Genomic DNA, 16865 nt, shown 5'->3' with positions numbered 1-16865 from the left:
TAGATCACTCTAGTTCTATATGCTTAATAGCAGTCGCCACATTGCAAATTTTTTAAACTTGAATAATATTTATATAGCGCTTTGATTAATTCCCCAATTCACTGATAAAGGCCTGCTAATGAGCTCATTAGGATAACCAGCACACTCACTATAATGATGTTCTGAAGTTCTTGTAGAATAATTGATTATCTCCAATAATTAAATTAGTCGGATCCTTTTGACTCTGCAGGGCTCGTGTATGGTCCAGATTATGTATAAGTCCCTATCAGTATTAAGGATATATATACGGGAATAAATTACAGTTAAGAACTCTTTAACAAACACTGAGTTCACAAACAGTCAAACATTAATTACACATACTTGATATTTTAAAAAGGGACTGGCTTGATGCTTTTAAAGATTAATTGAAAAGAGATCCTATCTGCCATATAGGTCGAGATCACAAGCCAGATAGAAGCAGTTCTCAGAAAATTCTCATCTCTTCCTCTAACAATAAGTAAGCCTTCCTCTGATTGGCTTCTAGTCTTAGTAAAACGTGATGTAATTGGTTACCTAAGATTCAGGGTTTCCCCAACTTTGTTATACAAAGATAAATAAAAATTTATACATAAATAGCTTATATAATAGCCTGTGAACATTCCAATAAATAAATCTCAATATATGAAGCTATAATGCGATATACATTTAATTTTTTATGTGAGCTTTGTATACTCTTAGTTTTTCATACTTTTTTAGATTTCAATAAATATTCAAATAACATAATAATCACTGTTTTCTCATTACATAAACCTTCTTTAACATAAATAATATTTACAATCATCTGAGTAAAATATAATTAATTTATTCATAATAGTTGATTGAGCAATCAGCTGATTTATTCGATATTACTCCAATAAATTGTCAATTGATCTAAGATCGATTGACGTATTAAATCAAAACAAAGGATTCTAACCTCAAATTGTACAAGCAATTTTTTTCCACAATCCGCCAATAATAAACAAGCCGCTTTATAATTTTATTTCTGCCAAAGAATTTTCATTACTGCATGATTATAAATTTGCATGGTTCTCTTATCGCTTTATAGATAATATATGACTACTCTTTATCATAAATAATACTCGATTTTATTTGAGTGATGCCTTGACTAGGCTATCAATTCTTTTAATTCCACAATTCTACTAAAGATTAGTTGTTTACCTCAAAATTATTTTATGGTGAAAAGACACAACGTCATAAAATCTAAATGGTAACAATAGGAAGATATTGTTGATCAAAAACTGAAATTCATCAAAATTGATTTTTTTTTCAAATTTCACTACCGGTAATTTTTGATTACATCATAACTCAGTACTCATTGGAGATAGAGAGTTCCGAATGATCTCATTTTATTCAGAATTCTATAATCTGAAAAAAGCGAGAGCAAATTTTTCTGTTCGATTACGAGATTTGGCAGATATAGCTGGAAAATGAGTCGAAAATATGAGGTTTTTGGGCCACTCTGTAACTAGCACAAAGAAATGTTGTATGAAAAAATTGGTTCTTGACTTCTCTTATGTACTCAAATAATATATTAGAAAATCAGAACAAAAATATAAATTACAAGCACACCCTTTTTTTATGTCTATATTGACTAGACTTTAGAGGAGGCTCAAGATGGAGAGATAATAAGATTATGGCAGCTATGATTAAGGATGATAAGGGTGATTCAATCTCTTATTTAAGGATTATCCTGTAGCGATTTTTATTTAATGAATTTCACAATCCAATGAAATGTACGTAATAGGATTCTTCCTTATTTATTTCGAAAGGTTTTTGTTTGAATATGTAATAACCCTTTAGGCTGGAGCACAATTCAATATTGAAGAAATGACTTTGCTACCTCGACAGGTAGTGTGGCCGAAAGATCTTTTCAGAAGATTTCGATCATTTGTGATCGAATGGGGTTAACTTATTTAAGACTTTAGTAATTTGAGATCGAAAGTGTTAACTTGGTGGAGAAATTTTAATTGAATTGAATTGAATCACTATTATAGAATCATTCACATCAGTAGGCTATAGACATTTTTGTTTCATCAGCTTTATAATTTTTACAAATATTTTTCTGTTAGAATTAACGAGAGAAAAATTCAATTTGGACAAACATCACTCAAGTAGTATCTCTTATTTATAAAAAAATTATTTGTTATATTCAAAATCTTTTACTTCTAAAAAGCTCTTCTATTTGCAGGGATGACTGTTTTGAGCTGCTGAGTCACTGCGTTGATTGGGCCAAGATGCCAGGCTACTCGGCGGCTTCGCTTTGTGCTCGTCTCTCTCCAGACAATCCCATTATTCCTTGTATATCATTATCACCCTACCTTGCACCTTCTGATCACCCATATCACCCACCACACGATCAGCTCACCCAGCCCTGCAAGGGCGATCCTTGCAATTCTAGTCAAATATGCCAGGTTAACAGAAACTGTCACCACTCCAACGGATGTCAACCATACCAATGTTTTCAAGGTATGTTTCATTAAATACTCATGGGACACATGCATATTTTATTGATTGATAAGTGAATACTATATGGCCTACCAGCTCAAACTACACTGTGATTCACTTTTTTATCTAGGTGCAAAATCCATACCGTATTGATTTAGTATTATTCATTAATGACACATTCTATCTAGTATTGTTTAGCGATATCATGCAATTTTTGTAGAACTCATAATGAAGATCAACATTTTTATCTTGTAATTAGACCTTGAAGGACAGCTAGAGTTTGGCTCTTATTATAAGTGATCAGTGAGTTGCCAAAAGTGACCGAGCAAGTTGCAAGGCATTGCGCTCATTACATCCACTAGGGCCACCAGCTGGATCGTCAAGTTCTGGCGGCAGGCCACCATCAGATGGTCGATTTAATATTTATATGACATAGTCACAATAGAATAAAATAAAACCAATCTAGCAACAATTGAAGTTCTAAACTCTTCCAAGTATTGACAATACATCAAATATAAACGGAATGAATTCTCGTCAGGAACAATATATAGTTCTTGACATTATAGTGTACTTATGAATAATAAGGTTAGAGTTTTCCAATAGAGAGGCTATTATATTAGAGGCTTATTAATAAATCATTCTCTATCGTGGAATACTCGATGTGAAAATTATGTAGTTTAAGTTTTTGTGAAATTCTCTGCTCTTTCCATTTCAATAAACAATTCTATTCATATGCGATTACAATTGAAAAGTGACAGCCAAATAAAATATGACGATTCCGTTTTTCATTTTTCTCACGATTTTACTGTCAATCAACAGCATCTAAATAGGGTCTAAGACATGATAGGACCTTGTGATTCGTCTTAAATTGAAAAGAATTCCATGCTCTACAAGCTCAGTTTCATCAAATTCATATTGAATCACTTTTAACAATATTATAGTTGTTGACATTAGTGTACTTATAAATAATAAGGTTGAAGTTTTCTAATGTAGAGGCAAATTGAAAACACAGAAATATATTTATGAAGGATACCAGCTCATTATTGCAGTGTCAACCAACTGCAATAGGAATCTCAAAACTCATCATGCAATAATCACAGATCGTTAGCTATATTAGGCTATATAGTACATCTGTACATCTACAGAGCTTATAATTCCATGCAATTATATTATATAACGATATGAGTTTTTCATGACAAGGCTCTCCATTGGATGAATCATTCTTGTTGATTTTGAGTTTCCTTCCACATAGTTCTCACTGATAGAATGTTGAAATAGTTTTTACGGAAATTATGTATTAATATATCCTTTATTGATATATCTGATTTGATCATTCGCAATACTTTCTTTTTATCGAAATACCCATTAAATGCATTTCAGATTTTATTGATAAGAGAATCTATCATGAAAGATATATCAAATATTGTGTACGGTACACCGATAAGGGATAAAGATGATAAGGTATATTGAATGGTGGTACATATTTCCATCTTATTTCAAAAGATAAATGATACAAGAAAGATTTATTCGATTTTTCCAAAAACCATAGTTTTTGTTAGTTTGATGCAGTTCATTGATCAATTGACTTTTTCAGGCTGCAAACTGGGAGAAGTATCGCAGTACACGGTGCCGGCTGGGTCGTATGTACGCATTCCAGTACCGAGCGGCCAGAAGGGTTGCCTGAAAATATGCCAGTGCTCATCTCTAGGAACAATTGATCAATGTCAGCCGATGCCCTGCTTTCCTTTGGACTCGTGCTGGCTCGGCAGCAAGAAAATTGGTATGTTTACCAAAGGCTGATGTAATAAGTGTCTGTTTCATTGAACCAAAATTAAATTCATAAGAAAATACTAACGATGAATTGTGTAGTTTAGTCTGTTAAGAAAAAGTTGAGATGAGCATCATTGGCTACTAGTCTTTAGTACCGTATTGAAACGTTTTGAGTCATTTCAACTTGGCAACATGAAACCGGGAAAATGAAAAGAGAAATGCGCCTCATCTTCCATACTGTCAGAAAAATGGCAGCTTGGTAGCCTCCACTATGAATATCCATTCATAAAACTCACTATGTTTATGTTTAGGTGGTGATATGTTATTGAGAGAGAATGAATAAAAATCAATTGTACTTCAATCTCAAAATTCTCTGGCTTCCAATTCACGAGTCGTTCCCATGATTTTTTTTGAAGATATATTATTAATGATTATTCAAAAAAGATGAATTTCTTCAATAGAATTACATTTTCGGGGGAATTCAAGAGCTAAGTTACATGTTTGGGAATTGAAGCATCGAAGATGACGAGTGTCATGTTGATGTCACATACAAGCCTTGAATTTTAAATTAGGTCTAAGCTGCGTTTACACCAAACTTATTAACAAAATGTTAATTTTTCCGTCCTTATAGATTGTATTAGATTGAACGGATCGAGCTTGACAAGAATATACATGCACATCATGTGTATGATAAGTTATGCGTTCAATCTAATAGAATCTATAAGGACGGATAAATAAACATTTTGTTAATAAGTTTGGTGTAAACGCAGCTTTATTCATTCTTCACCTATTCAGATTATGCAGATTGGTAGTAGGCACCGTATAAGGATCACACGACATGATAATATTCCATAAGTTTCATGTGTAACTTAAAATTATGGATTTTCTCAGCAAAATTTATATGCTTCTCCAAAAGCTGCTAATTGAATAACAAATGATTTTATAAATATGTGGATGTCCTGTTGGTTATCCATTCTTCCTCTCCACTTGTCTAAATAAGTTATAATAAGAATACTTTTCTGACAAAAATATATTAACACTCATGTTTCGTGCTGGTATACCGGTACCACCCCATTGTCATCCAGAGAACTAGGACTTGACGACTCTCTGGGCTTGACAATGTGCTATAGGCTACCAGCACGAAACATGCCACCACTTTAAAACGTTACTATATACGCCAAGTATTATAATATTTTATTTTTGATATTATTGTGTTCAATATTATACAGTTGGCAGCTTGTGTTCGCCATGGCAGCGACATCTCTGTGTTTTCGAGCTATTCAATGATCACTGTAATGGCGATGACTCCTGCAATGTCGTGTACTTATTACTATCGATATTTTTACTTGTTAACTTTAAATAAATAGAGTAAATAAAAATCAATGGTGTTTTGTTAAACCAGGAATCAGGCTTAACTCAATTTCACAAAATTGTATAATCATAAGACATTTTCACAAAAATGTATGTTATTATAGCTTATAAATTTTATTAATATCCTATTTAATTTTGAAAACTTATTTCATGATCTTGATCATTTATGATGGTCGAGATAAAGAAAAAATGAGGTTGTAATGTATGTTGCTTCATTATCTTTATCACAATTGTAGGAATATATTATAGAAATTTGAATAATAATAGGGTGATTTTTCTTTTACATTAAAAAGTTCCACAATATGTACCGTATTTCTTTTAAATAATTGTATGTTAGCGTAGGCCTATATTGTCTAATATTTCAGATTGATTGCGAGAGAAAATGAATAGATTCCATATTGATCTATCTAAATTTCAATAGAAAATATTTTCATTTATTTATTTTGAAATGGTGACTATCTTATTCATATCCACTATGCATCGAATATTTTGTGACGATTTGGTAAAAACATTTTCAAATGAAGAAAATGTTTCATATGAAAAGAATCTACCTACCTCGTTATACAATAAATATTTTTATTCACAATTTCATCAAATTCACAGATCATGGATCCTGGTTTTACATGGAATGCAACTTATGCAGCTGCTATGCTGGTGAAATATCATGTTCGAAAAAGCAGTGTGAAGTCTCCTCTCTTTCTGTGAAGGACTCAGCATACACAAGTCTGCCATGCAATTGTCCACCTCATCATGTACCAGTATGTGGCAGAAATGGAAACACGTATCCAAGCTCATGCCTTGCCAAGTGAGTATTAATAATAATAATTGTGCTTCCATTCTTGAAATTATCCTCTCAATTATTATCTCTCAAAGTTATTGTTCGCCTCAAATCATATCAATACGGTACTACCATAATATTAATCGGAATAATCAGTTTTTTAAATCGTCTCAACTTTCAGGTTTTCTCTTGTTTTGAAAATTGGCTAACTCATAAGGATGAAAATTTACTCACATGGAGTAAAAATTCCAAAGATATTTTATTTTTTATCAACATTTCTAAATAGAATCATTTTACCTTACTTCAAGCATATCATCTCTTTTATTATATTTCAACGCAGTTTATCTTCAATTACCTCTTGTTCATTTTTATTTCAAATATTCTGCAAATGAAATATTGGTACACTGAGAAAGTTGAATATATATGGTACTTTTCTTCATAAATCATCATAAAGTTTACATTTTTTTCACAATTATATTTTTCACAAAAAGCATGGTTCTACGGTGGAACGGAAACGTCTTTCTAATTAATATGAAATAATATAAAAATAATCAATACGGTACCTTGATCAATAATATTGAATAGTATACTAGTATGAGTCGTGAACATTCATAATATAGTTGTGTTACATGCAACGTAAACACTCACTTCTCCATTACAACTTGGAATATGTTAAGAATAATATATTGAGTGGATTTATTCTATTAGAACTGTGCTCTATGTTTAAAAAATGTAGGCTAGTCTACTCACTTCATACAACATTTTTCAGATGTGTTGGATTATCAGATGCAGATTTCGAGTTTGGAGCTTGTGAGAGTAAAAACCCATGTGCAAGCAATCCTTGCAACGAAAACGAAGTTTGTATCCCAGATAGACAAGTCTGCTTGTCTCTTCTACACAAACCATGCCAACAATATTCATGCGGTGAGTGCTGTTTGCTGTAAAATATGCGTCATGTTTCTGTGAATCTGAGACTTTGAGTGAAAGTTACTCAAGCTCGAACAAATATTGATTATAATATAATATGGATGATCATAAAAAATATTATGGTTGTCAATATTACGGTATTCAAGCAAGGTTATTATATGGATCGCTTATTATAAATTTTCAGAATACGGTAATTTATGGAATTTGATAAACTGTATTTGAAACTCTCATCATCCAATATGGAAAATATTTTTCTGATTCTAAAACTTCATGGAAAATGATATTAAAAAATGGAATAACTATTTTACTTTTCTTATTTATGGCATTTTTTCAGTTAATGCCAGAAACTCGTGTAAAGACCTTCCTTATGATCCAGTTTGTGATACAAGCGGTCATGAACATCAAAATATCTGCTTCCTCTTGCAACATGGAAAAACGCTTGACTATCACGGTCCATGTCTGGTAAGTTTAAATAGAGATTCTCTTCAAGAATAATCTGTGTTTTTTTCTAATATACACTATATGAATAACTGTCATTGTGCTATTTGATGTTTAAGATTCAGTTTACTAGAGATTGATGAATGGTGTAACAACATAAACTAGTCTTTCGCTATTTTCATTAGTGCTTGTGATATTTTTTCATAAGTGATAATATTTCAAGCAGATAATTTGGGAGGATTTCATTAAGTACCAGTAGACTGATCCAGCTTTCAATCATTTGAACCGTCATACTATAAAGTCACTCACAAATTGAAAAAAAATGAATCATAAGCTTAGTGGGTAGTAATATTTTTTCACTTTTGCAAGACGCTTACCGGTATTTAATAATAATTCTGGATCTCAAGTGTCTGGCTTACAGAATAGGGTAATACTACTCATAGAGTAGGTAATGACATCACAAAATCATACAACTAACTTGGGCTATAACAAATAAAATACCAAATGCAAAACATAATCAAAACCGCATTAGAAAATTTTAGAAATGGAATTTTGAAATAAAATTGATTAAAAAATACTGAAATTTTAAAAGTGAAAACCAGATCATTTAAAGAAATACATCATTTTTCTTCAGTTTCAAAATTTACAAAAATAAATAAACAAGGAAAAAATATTAATGCAAGGAAAACCTGAATTAAACAAAAGGTACAATATTTTTTCTCATTGGAGCTGATGATCAAGCAAATACTTAGACATTTTACAGCACTTTTTGAATATACAATGAGTCAATACTCAATAGTTGTGCCCATTGTTAACGTTTTATGTAATTATTTTTTCCTACAGTTACGTTGAAAAGTGGCCATTGCTGCACTGATTACAGAACGCAAAGAATCACTTTTCCGCTCTAGTGCAGGAAAAATTTTTTCTGCACTCCAGATTTGCAACATGGCAACGCAAAATAGTTGGTGGGTTATATGGAGGATTAGTGCACGAAAACAAAAATTAAGTTGGTAACAGTGACTGTGGTATACTTCACTGCACGTTATAATAATATTAAGGACACCGAGGACAGCGACAGCCACCACATGAGTGACAGCCGCCCCTTCATTCATTTACTACATTATTATTCAATTTTATTTATTAATAATAAAATTACACCGAAAAACATTTGATGGATTTCAGGGGATTTTACCCATAATTACTGTAGGAAACTGTAGGAAAAATTAGATGTGAAGTACGTGCGCAAAGTTCCTCTGGTGCACTCAACAAACCATTCCTTAAACGTTTCTTTTGGTGCAGCAAACTGTCACTTTGCGCACTAGTTGCACAAATAACTATTGTGCAACCACCGAAAGAAGCGTTTACGCCCGAGCCGTAGGCGAGTAATTACTTTACTTACTTTAATTTTTCCTACAGTTACCATTGAATATGAAAAGTGGGTAAGTATGGGTGAAATTCCCTGAAATCCATCAAATTTTTTTCTGTGTAATTTTATTAATAAATAAAATAGAATAATGTAGTAGTGTTTGAATGGCGGGGGGGGGGGTGGGGCTGTGTGCTGTGTGGGTGGTGGCCACAGCTGTCCACGATGTCCTTGATATTATTATAACGTGGGCCTCACTATGAGTTACCAACTTAATTTTGATTTTGCTGCACTGGTGCTCCATATTACCTACTAATTATTTTGTGTTGTCATGCTGCAAATCTGGAGTACACAAAGTACTCACTTTGCGCACTAGTGCGGAAAAGTGATTCTTTGTGGCCAGCAATCAGTGCAGAAATGGTCACTTTTCAGGGTATCTGTAGGAAAATAACTATTTTCGCCACACTGCACAGAAAGCAGCTGTTTTCCAGTCCCTACGTAGATCTGAAAGACATTGTTTGCAGACGACTCTCGTCTGATGTCAGAACAGGTTTCTTTCTGGCCTAAGAACATGGAACTAAGAAAGGTGATCAAAAAACTTTTCATTATTTGTGTTCATTATTCAATAATTAAAACATTTATAATAATATCATTTATTGTAATTCGAAAGAATAAAAAAGTATAAACTCAACCTCCCACATAATTGAACATCATCTTTTAAGTTATTTAGACAAATCAGATTAAAAAATAAAAATACTTGGACAATTTCCTGATATTCAGATTACCTCAGATTTGCTAGAGCTATCACCTTCCACTTCTGCTATCGGAAGTGCTTAGTAAACAACTATTCTAATATAAATATATACCGGGTGATTACAAATGAAATAGACAACTTCAATAGCCTGTACAAAATTAAACTGGTGTATTTCAACATAGTAAGTGATATAGGTTTGTAGGGAATTTCTTTAAGTTTATGTTGGTAGAACTGTTGCTGGCTATTGTCGGCTGCTCCGTGTTACAACAGCCAGTTTAGTTTAGCAATATGGCCGCTACTCAAGTGGAGAAAGCTTATTGTGTTCTTGAATTAGCCAAAACAAACTCTGTTACTGTTGTGCAGCGTCATTTCAGAACAAAATACGGTAAACCACCACCAACAAGGCAATCAATTTATGACTGGTATGAACGTTTTGAAAGCAGTGGATGTGTGTGTAAGAAGAAGAGTACTGGAAGACCTTCTGTTACAAAAGAAAAAATTGATAGTGTTCGTGATGTTTTTGTACGAAGTCCAGGAAAATCCACTAGATCAGTGAGTTTAGAATTGCAAATTCCTCAACCTACTGTGTGAAAAATTCTGCGGAAACGTTTGAAAATGACACCTTATAATTGCAGTTAGTACAAAGTTTAAATGACAATGATAAAATTGTACGTAAAAATTTTTGTCAAGAGATGCAACATTGTCTTAAAAATGACGACACATTGTTTAATCGCCTAATTTTTAGTGATGAATGCACTTTTCACATTAGTGGAAAAGTTAAGAGACATAATGTACGAGTATGGGGAACAGAAACCCCAAGAGAGACTGTACAGCACATACGCAATTCTCCTAAAGTGAACGTGTTTTGCTCTTTATCTTGTGAAAAGGTTTACGGGCCTTTCTTCTTCCAAGAACCATCAGTAACCGGAAGAATTTATCTGGACATGTTAACCGAATGGTTAATGCCTCAACTCCATGAAGATAGTTGTAACTTCATTTTTGTATAAGATGGAGCTCCGCCTCACTGGTACTCAGATGTCAGAGGGTATCTGGATGAACATCTTCCTAGACGATGGATCGGCCGTGCAAGTGAGGAAAACGTTGTGTTTCAGCCGTGGCCACCTCATAGTCCGGACCTAACGCCCTGCGACTTTTTCTTGTGGGGCTATGTAAAAGACAAAGTTTTCGTACCACCGCTTCCTGTTGATATCGATGATCTTAAACAATGAATCACAAATGCTCTTGCTACAGTTAACCGTGAGATGCTTAGTCGTGTGTGGTCAGAATTTGACTACCGTGTTGATATCTGTCGTGTTGCAAATGGTGCACACATTGAACATCTGTAAATTTTCAATAAAAACTTCAAGAATTCTTCTATGTAATCATGTAAGTAATGATCTAAACTTTTAAATAATAAATTCTCTACAAGCTATTCAAACTGTCTATTTCATTTGTAATCACCCGGTATATATATTGCTTATTTTTGTGTGTGGCGAAAAATAGCGTTCGCACCATGGGCAAAAATGTTTTTCTGCTCTAGGTGCGAAATATACTATTAATACATTATTGTTTATCATTGAACACTCGACCTCATGTTTTTTCGAACCTTGCCGGGACTTTCTGTATAAATATATCTTATCCTAACTCATCCTATTTAATGGTATTTCATTTTTCATTTGATATTGTAGTCTACTTTTTTTTCTTTTGAAACCATTGTTATTATGATTTTTGGGACAAATAAAAAGATTTGTTTTGAAATTGAAAATGCGAGTTGCGGGTGGTTTTCAACAAGTGTTTACTATACACTGAGTTGTATACATTAATGCTTACTTATATTATAATAATATTAATATTATATTATGTTATTATTTGAGGAAGAAATGAATTATTTGACGGAATATGTGTTTCAGTATTCTTGCAAGAGAACAGGAACAGTGTGTGGCATTGACGGCAACACGTACGCGTCAGAGTGTGCCGCCCTGGCGCGTCGCGTTACCGTCGACTACGTGGGCACATGCATGACGGTGGGGCTGATCGGCGACCACGCTGAGCCACAGTGCCGTCACGTCGCTGTCGTCTGTCCCCCCCTCGCACGGCCCGACTGTGTCGGCATCACGCCTCCCACCGCCTGTTGCCCCGTCTGTGCCGGCGCTGTCAACCTCTTGTACAGGTTAGCAAAAGCCACTTATCCCATTCTAAATTATTTATGAGAATAATGTTTTGAATCCTATCATCAGGAGTACCTATATATCATGTACTTCAATAGGATAGAACATCTTCAATAGGAAAGGATGATATTTTTCCTATTGACTTCAATAATGTTGTACTTCAATAGGAAAGAATATAGGCTACAATCCTATTTGTAGCCAATAGTTTAAGAAGGATCAAGGATGTTATTTATCTCCAATGAAGATTTCATGCTCAAAATTCCTTTTCTAACTTGTTCATTGATTTTTTTTCTTTCATCAGAGTGCCTAACTGGTTGGAATTGACATTGGTTAATACAGCACGGCAGAACATCCAAAAGGATCTCTCTGTCAATAAAAAACATATAAATAAACTGGTTGGAATGAGTTAGATTGGCTTCGATTTCGGCAAATTTGTATTTGTTAGCCTTGCCAATTCTGCTGATATGTTGCCATCTATCATTGATCTGATTTTTTGCTTGGCTAATCAAGATGGTTCTCATGATTATGTGCAAGTGATCATCAATGGTGTTGGTTTTTGTTATGTTACAGCCAGAAACAGGTGGACCGAGCGCTGTACGCGCTGCGTGGCAACAGCATGAGCGCCCTGACCGTCGAAGCAGTGCTGAGCGCCCTGGAGCGACAGATACAGGTGGCCGAGTGTGTGGTACGCGGCATCCTCACCGTCCAACTCGACATTCTAGTCCTAATCACGCCCACCGACAAACACGCGTCCGCTCTCCAATTCGAGGCGTGCGTCCGCGAGGCAGAAAAACTGTCCAGTCTGGTGAGACGTAGCAGTCCACGCATGATGAGCGAACTGAGCCTCAGCGCTCTGACCGCGGCGGCAGTCGTTCACTCGGTCACCTACAACACCGCCTCAGTGCTGCTCTCTCTCGACTTGCTCTCTCTCTCGCACCTACTCGCGCCCTCGCTCTTCCTCCTGCTCAGGTGGTCGCACTACCCACCCTAGTCTTTGCTCTCCTCACGATCCTTGTTGCATCGTTTCCTGTTGTTATCTGTGAATAATTATATGTACCCTTTTTGATACTACAGTTTTCTAATCAAATCAAACTAATTCGAGTTGCAGCGCGAGTGTTTTCTGTAGAATAATACTTCTATTAACTATTCGTGTACCTATAATAAAATAAAAACAAAATATCTAGGATTTTTTATAGGTTTATTCGAACAAAAGTTGTGTTTTCGTTAGTAGTATTTTTAATTTATTTAAAAACCAATCGTTTTTCTTAGTTAGAAGTAAGAAAAATAATATTTTGTTTTTTATTTTCTTATGGATCAATACTACAGCATCTCTGAAACTGGGTTTCTTCTTGTGTATGTTTATGTTTTGATGTATAATCATATTCAATTAATAAATGTTGAATGAGGCATCGGGTGGATATATCTGTGTTGTAACTATTGTGGGTAATTTACTCCCATATAATAGTTTGTGGATCATGAGTAAATTGTAGATAACAAGACTTGGCCAAACCATAACAGTGAAGGATTGTGTGCATCAAGAACTACTGATTTGAGATCACGTTCTTTCAATAATTTACATTAAAAATCAAGAACATATCCAACTAATGAGTTATAATCAGGCATTGCGTTCATTTTTTTTTACTTTTTGACAATGATAAAAAGAAGCATTCTTGAATATTACGCCCTGGCCTACTGTTACGCAACACTACGAGGGAGGGTACATAACATATAAGCGTTACTCCCTATTACAAAGGGTAGATAACATTTAAAAAATGACACCATCATAAAACTTGCAAAGCCGGTGAGGGATATTTTCTTAAGCCTGGTTTGAAGAAGTTCAATAATGTTTATTTATTTATTTATTTATTATTCACAATGGAGACAACGGGTCTCTCCAAATGAGTCTCCTTGACAATGAAAATTGTACAGATACAAATGAAAAAAAGAAAAATAATGATAAAAATAATATGAACTTATGCAATAATAACTAATACAAACAACAAAAATGCCACCTAATTCAAAAATGAAAAATACAAAGATTTCAAATACCTACTTATGAAAAAAGTAAAAATAAAACAAATTGAGAATTCAAAATTCTAAAAATAAAAAAAAAAAAAAGAATATAATAAAAAATAATGAACAAAAATTTTATCAATAGAATAAATAACATTTATAACTAAACGATGTCCCAAACCATATGCACATCCACACTGACACATCAACTATTCAATTGATCAGATCATGCTTACACAAGATTATCATATAACGCTTTCCGGAATTTAGCGCGAGAAAACCAGAAGACATCTAGGCGCCCAGACAAACTTTTATAAGTTCTTTGCATTCTATTAAGAGGGGAGTTGTAACTTTTAAGTGTTCTGGATCGAGGAACGGAAAAAGAAAACTCAGAGCGCCGAGTCACTGGTGAAATATATATATATATATATATATATATATATATATTCATTTTGGAGAGTAAATATGGTGAATCAATTTCATTATTTAAGAGGAAAATAAGCGCTCTAACATCACGCCTTACTTTCAAGGATGTCACATGGAATAAACTTCTCAATGACTCTGTTGGGAAGTCAAATGGACAAAACTTTTTGAATTTTTTGAAGTACACGAATCGTAAAACTGTATTCTGTAACCGTTCCAGAGTACTCATTCTATCCACATGGTATGGATTCCATATCTCGGATGCATACTCAAGCAGACTTCTCACCAGTGACTTATAAATCAAAATCAAGGGGGTCACATCACTAAACGGCGAACTGGTTCTAAGGATAAAGCCCATTTGTTGATTATCTCTAGAAACCATTGAATCAATATGCAAGTTGAATGATAAGTCTGAAGCAAACTCAACTCCAAAGTCTTTGAAGTGCATCACCTGTTTCAATGGCCTATCGTTTATGCAGTATGAATTCATCTGTGGATTTATCTGGCGATTAAAACTTGGGAATTTGCGTTTTAGAACATTAATTTTTAGTTCATCAACTTCACACACCAATGGGAAAAATTGTCAATATCACCCTGCAATACAAGTCTATCATCCACATTCCTGATCTCCTTAAACAATTTAAGATCATCTGCATACATTAGGCAGGAGGAAATTTTTTATAATAGAAGGGACATTTAAGTACAAAAGGAATAAAAGGGGCCCAAGATTGGAACCCTGAGGCACCCCTGATGCACACTCGAACAATCTAGATTCAAATTTTTTAAACATAATGCATTCTTGATCGCAAATAACTCTGCAGAAGGCTCACTAAATTATTACTGAAACCCATCTGCCCAAGCTTCCTCAACAATAGCCTATGACTAATAGTATCGAGAGCCTTGGACAAGTCTGTATAGATTACATCAACACGTCCTCCTCCATCCAATACTTGTGATATTTCATTACTGAAAGTCATTAGGTTGGTCACCGTCGAGCGACCTGGCAAGAATATATGTTGCTCATCCGGTATGGTACTCTTGACCTGCCTAAATATAATTGAGTGCAAAATTTTTTCGAATATTTTTGAAAAGCAATTCAAGATAGAAATGGGTCTGTAATTTACAATATCAGTTCTTTTACCAGATTTGAAAACAGGTATTATTCTAGCAGTTTTCCACTTTTGAGAAAATTTGCCAGATTTTACAGATAGATTTAAAATATAATTAAGAGGTTTCACAAGAACAGGAGCACAGCCTTTTACAATGAACGTGGGTATTGCATCAGGGCCCTCTGAGCAGCCAGATCTTAATATTAATATTGTATGGACTAGTATGATTGAAAATGATAAATTTGGGCATTAACTTGTGTACTATGTTTACTACTAATTATTTTATATGTATATATTTTTAAATCACAATACCAATCAGTTTATTCTGTTTTTAATACAGAGAAATTCAATAACTATTCATTATTCAAGCGAGAATTAGTTAATGTTTAGTTGAGTAATGCAGTAATTGTCTACCGTATAATGTTACCATTTTATTTCTCTGATTGGAGTGTGTTCAAATGTATCAAAATTAAATTTCAAATGTTGGATGAACCTGGAATCTTAATTTGAAGTGGAAGACGGATATGTCATGTTACATATTTATTCCTCAAGTGTCCAATAATTGTACCGAGTCTTTAAAATGTTGGAAACCAATCGAATGAAAGCCATTTCTGATTTCTATTAATTCATTTTCTTCGTGCGATTCTTCTCTGGGGTCTACTGTGAGTTACTGGGTAACTGGCTCCTTCTCGCTAGGTCTATTATGTTCTAATTATTAATTTCTTGATTAGAGATATAGGCCTCTATATGTTGTAATGTTCAGTATGGAATATAACGTTTGAAAAACACTATTAATTTTGCCTAGAATTCGCGCCCCTGAAATTCTCCATCCAAGGCAGTGAGTGGCCCACTATGCCCATTAATAGAATAGGGTCAGTCTGAGAATACTCACCAATTCCTAATTATTCCTGGAAAAGCTTAAATATTTCAGTTTTCAATAAAATTATCCAACTTTCTCATCAGAATCGTCAGCTTATTTGAAAGAAAATTTATTCTGGATGATTCTTTTGAATAGTATTCATATATCTTCTGATAATGAAGACACAAATGAAGAAGCTTATTTCACGCCAGTTCTCATTCTGCAAATCAGGTCTCACACAACATGATATTAATTGCACACATTTCAGTAGAGATTTAAAGACAGTTCGAACTTCCCTCAACATTCTTTGTACATAAGATTTAAAGTCTACTATAATAATTTGTATTGTTGATAAAATGTATATAATTCTATAAATCCGATAACTGTTATCATGAAACGATGTGCCTT

At 33.9% G+C, this 16865-nt stretch overlaps 1 protein-coding gene across 3 annotated transcripts in view; it reads left to right on the top strand.

Annotated features, from left to right (window-relative positions):
- The window catches only part of LOC111044247 (reversion-inducing cysteine-rich protein with Kazal motifs), a 430802-nt gene extending 416612 nt beyond the window's left edge, over window positions 1–14190 (top strand). For all 3 annotated transcript variants that reach the window (XM_039434204.1, XM_039434188.1, XM_039434199.1), the window contains 7 exons: window positions 2228–2505; window positions 4079–4264; window positions 6229–6430; window positions 7173–7327; window positions 7665–7792; window positions 11796–12055; window positions 12624–14190. In XM_039434204.1, coding sequence (XP_039290138.1) covers window positions 2228–2505; window positions 4079–4264; window positions 6229–6430; window positions 7173–7327; window positions 7665–7792; window positions 11796–12055; window positions 12624–13044 — 1630 coding nt within the window. In that variant the 3' untranslated portion in view covers window positions 13045–14190. The remainder of the gene's footprint in view (window positions 1–2227; window positions 2506–4078; window positions 4265–6228; window positions 6431–7172; window positions 7328–7664; window positions 7793–11795; window positions 12056–12623) is intronic.
- Window positions 14191–16865: the final 2675 nt, after the last annotated feature.

Source organism: Nilaparvata lugens, chromosome 1, assembly GCF_014356525.2.
Source record: "Nilaparvata lugens isolate BPH chromosome 1, ASM1435652v1, whole genome shotgun sequence".
Classification (NCBI taxonomy): Eukaryota; Metazoa; Arthropoda; class Insecta; order Hemiptera; family Delphacidae; genus Nilaparvata; species Nilaparvata lugens.
Note: the sequence above shows the minus strand (reverse complement) of the source record. Positions and strands in the feature narration are given on the sequence as shown.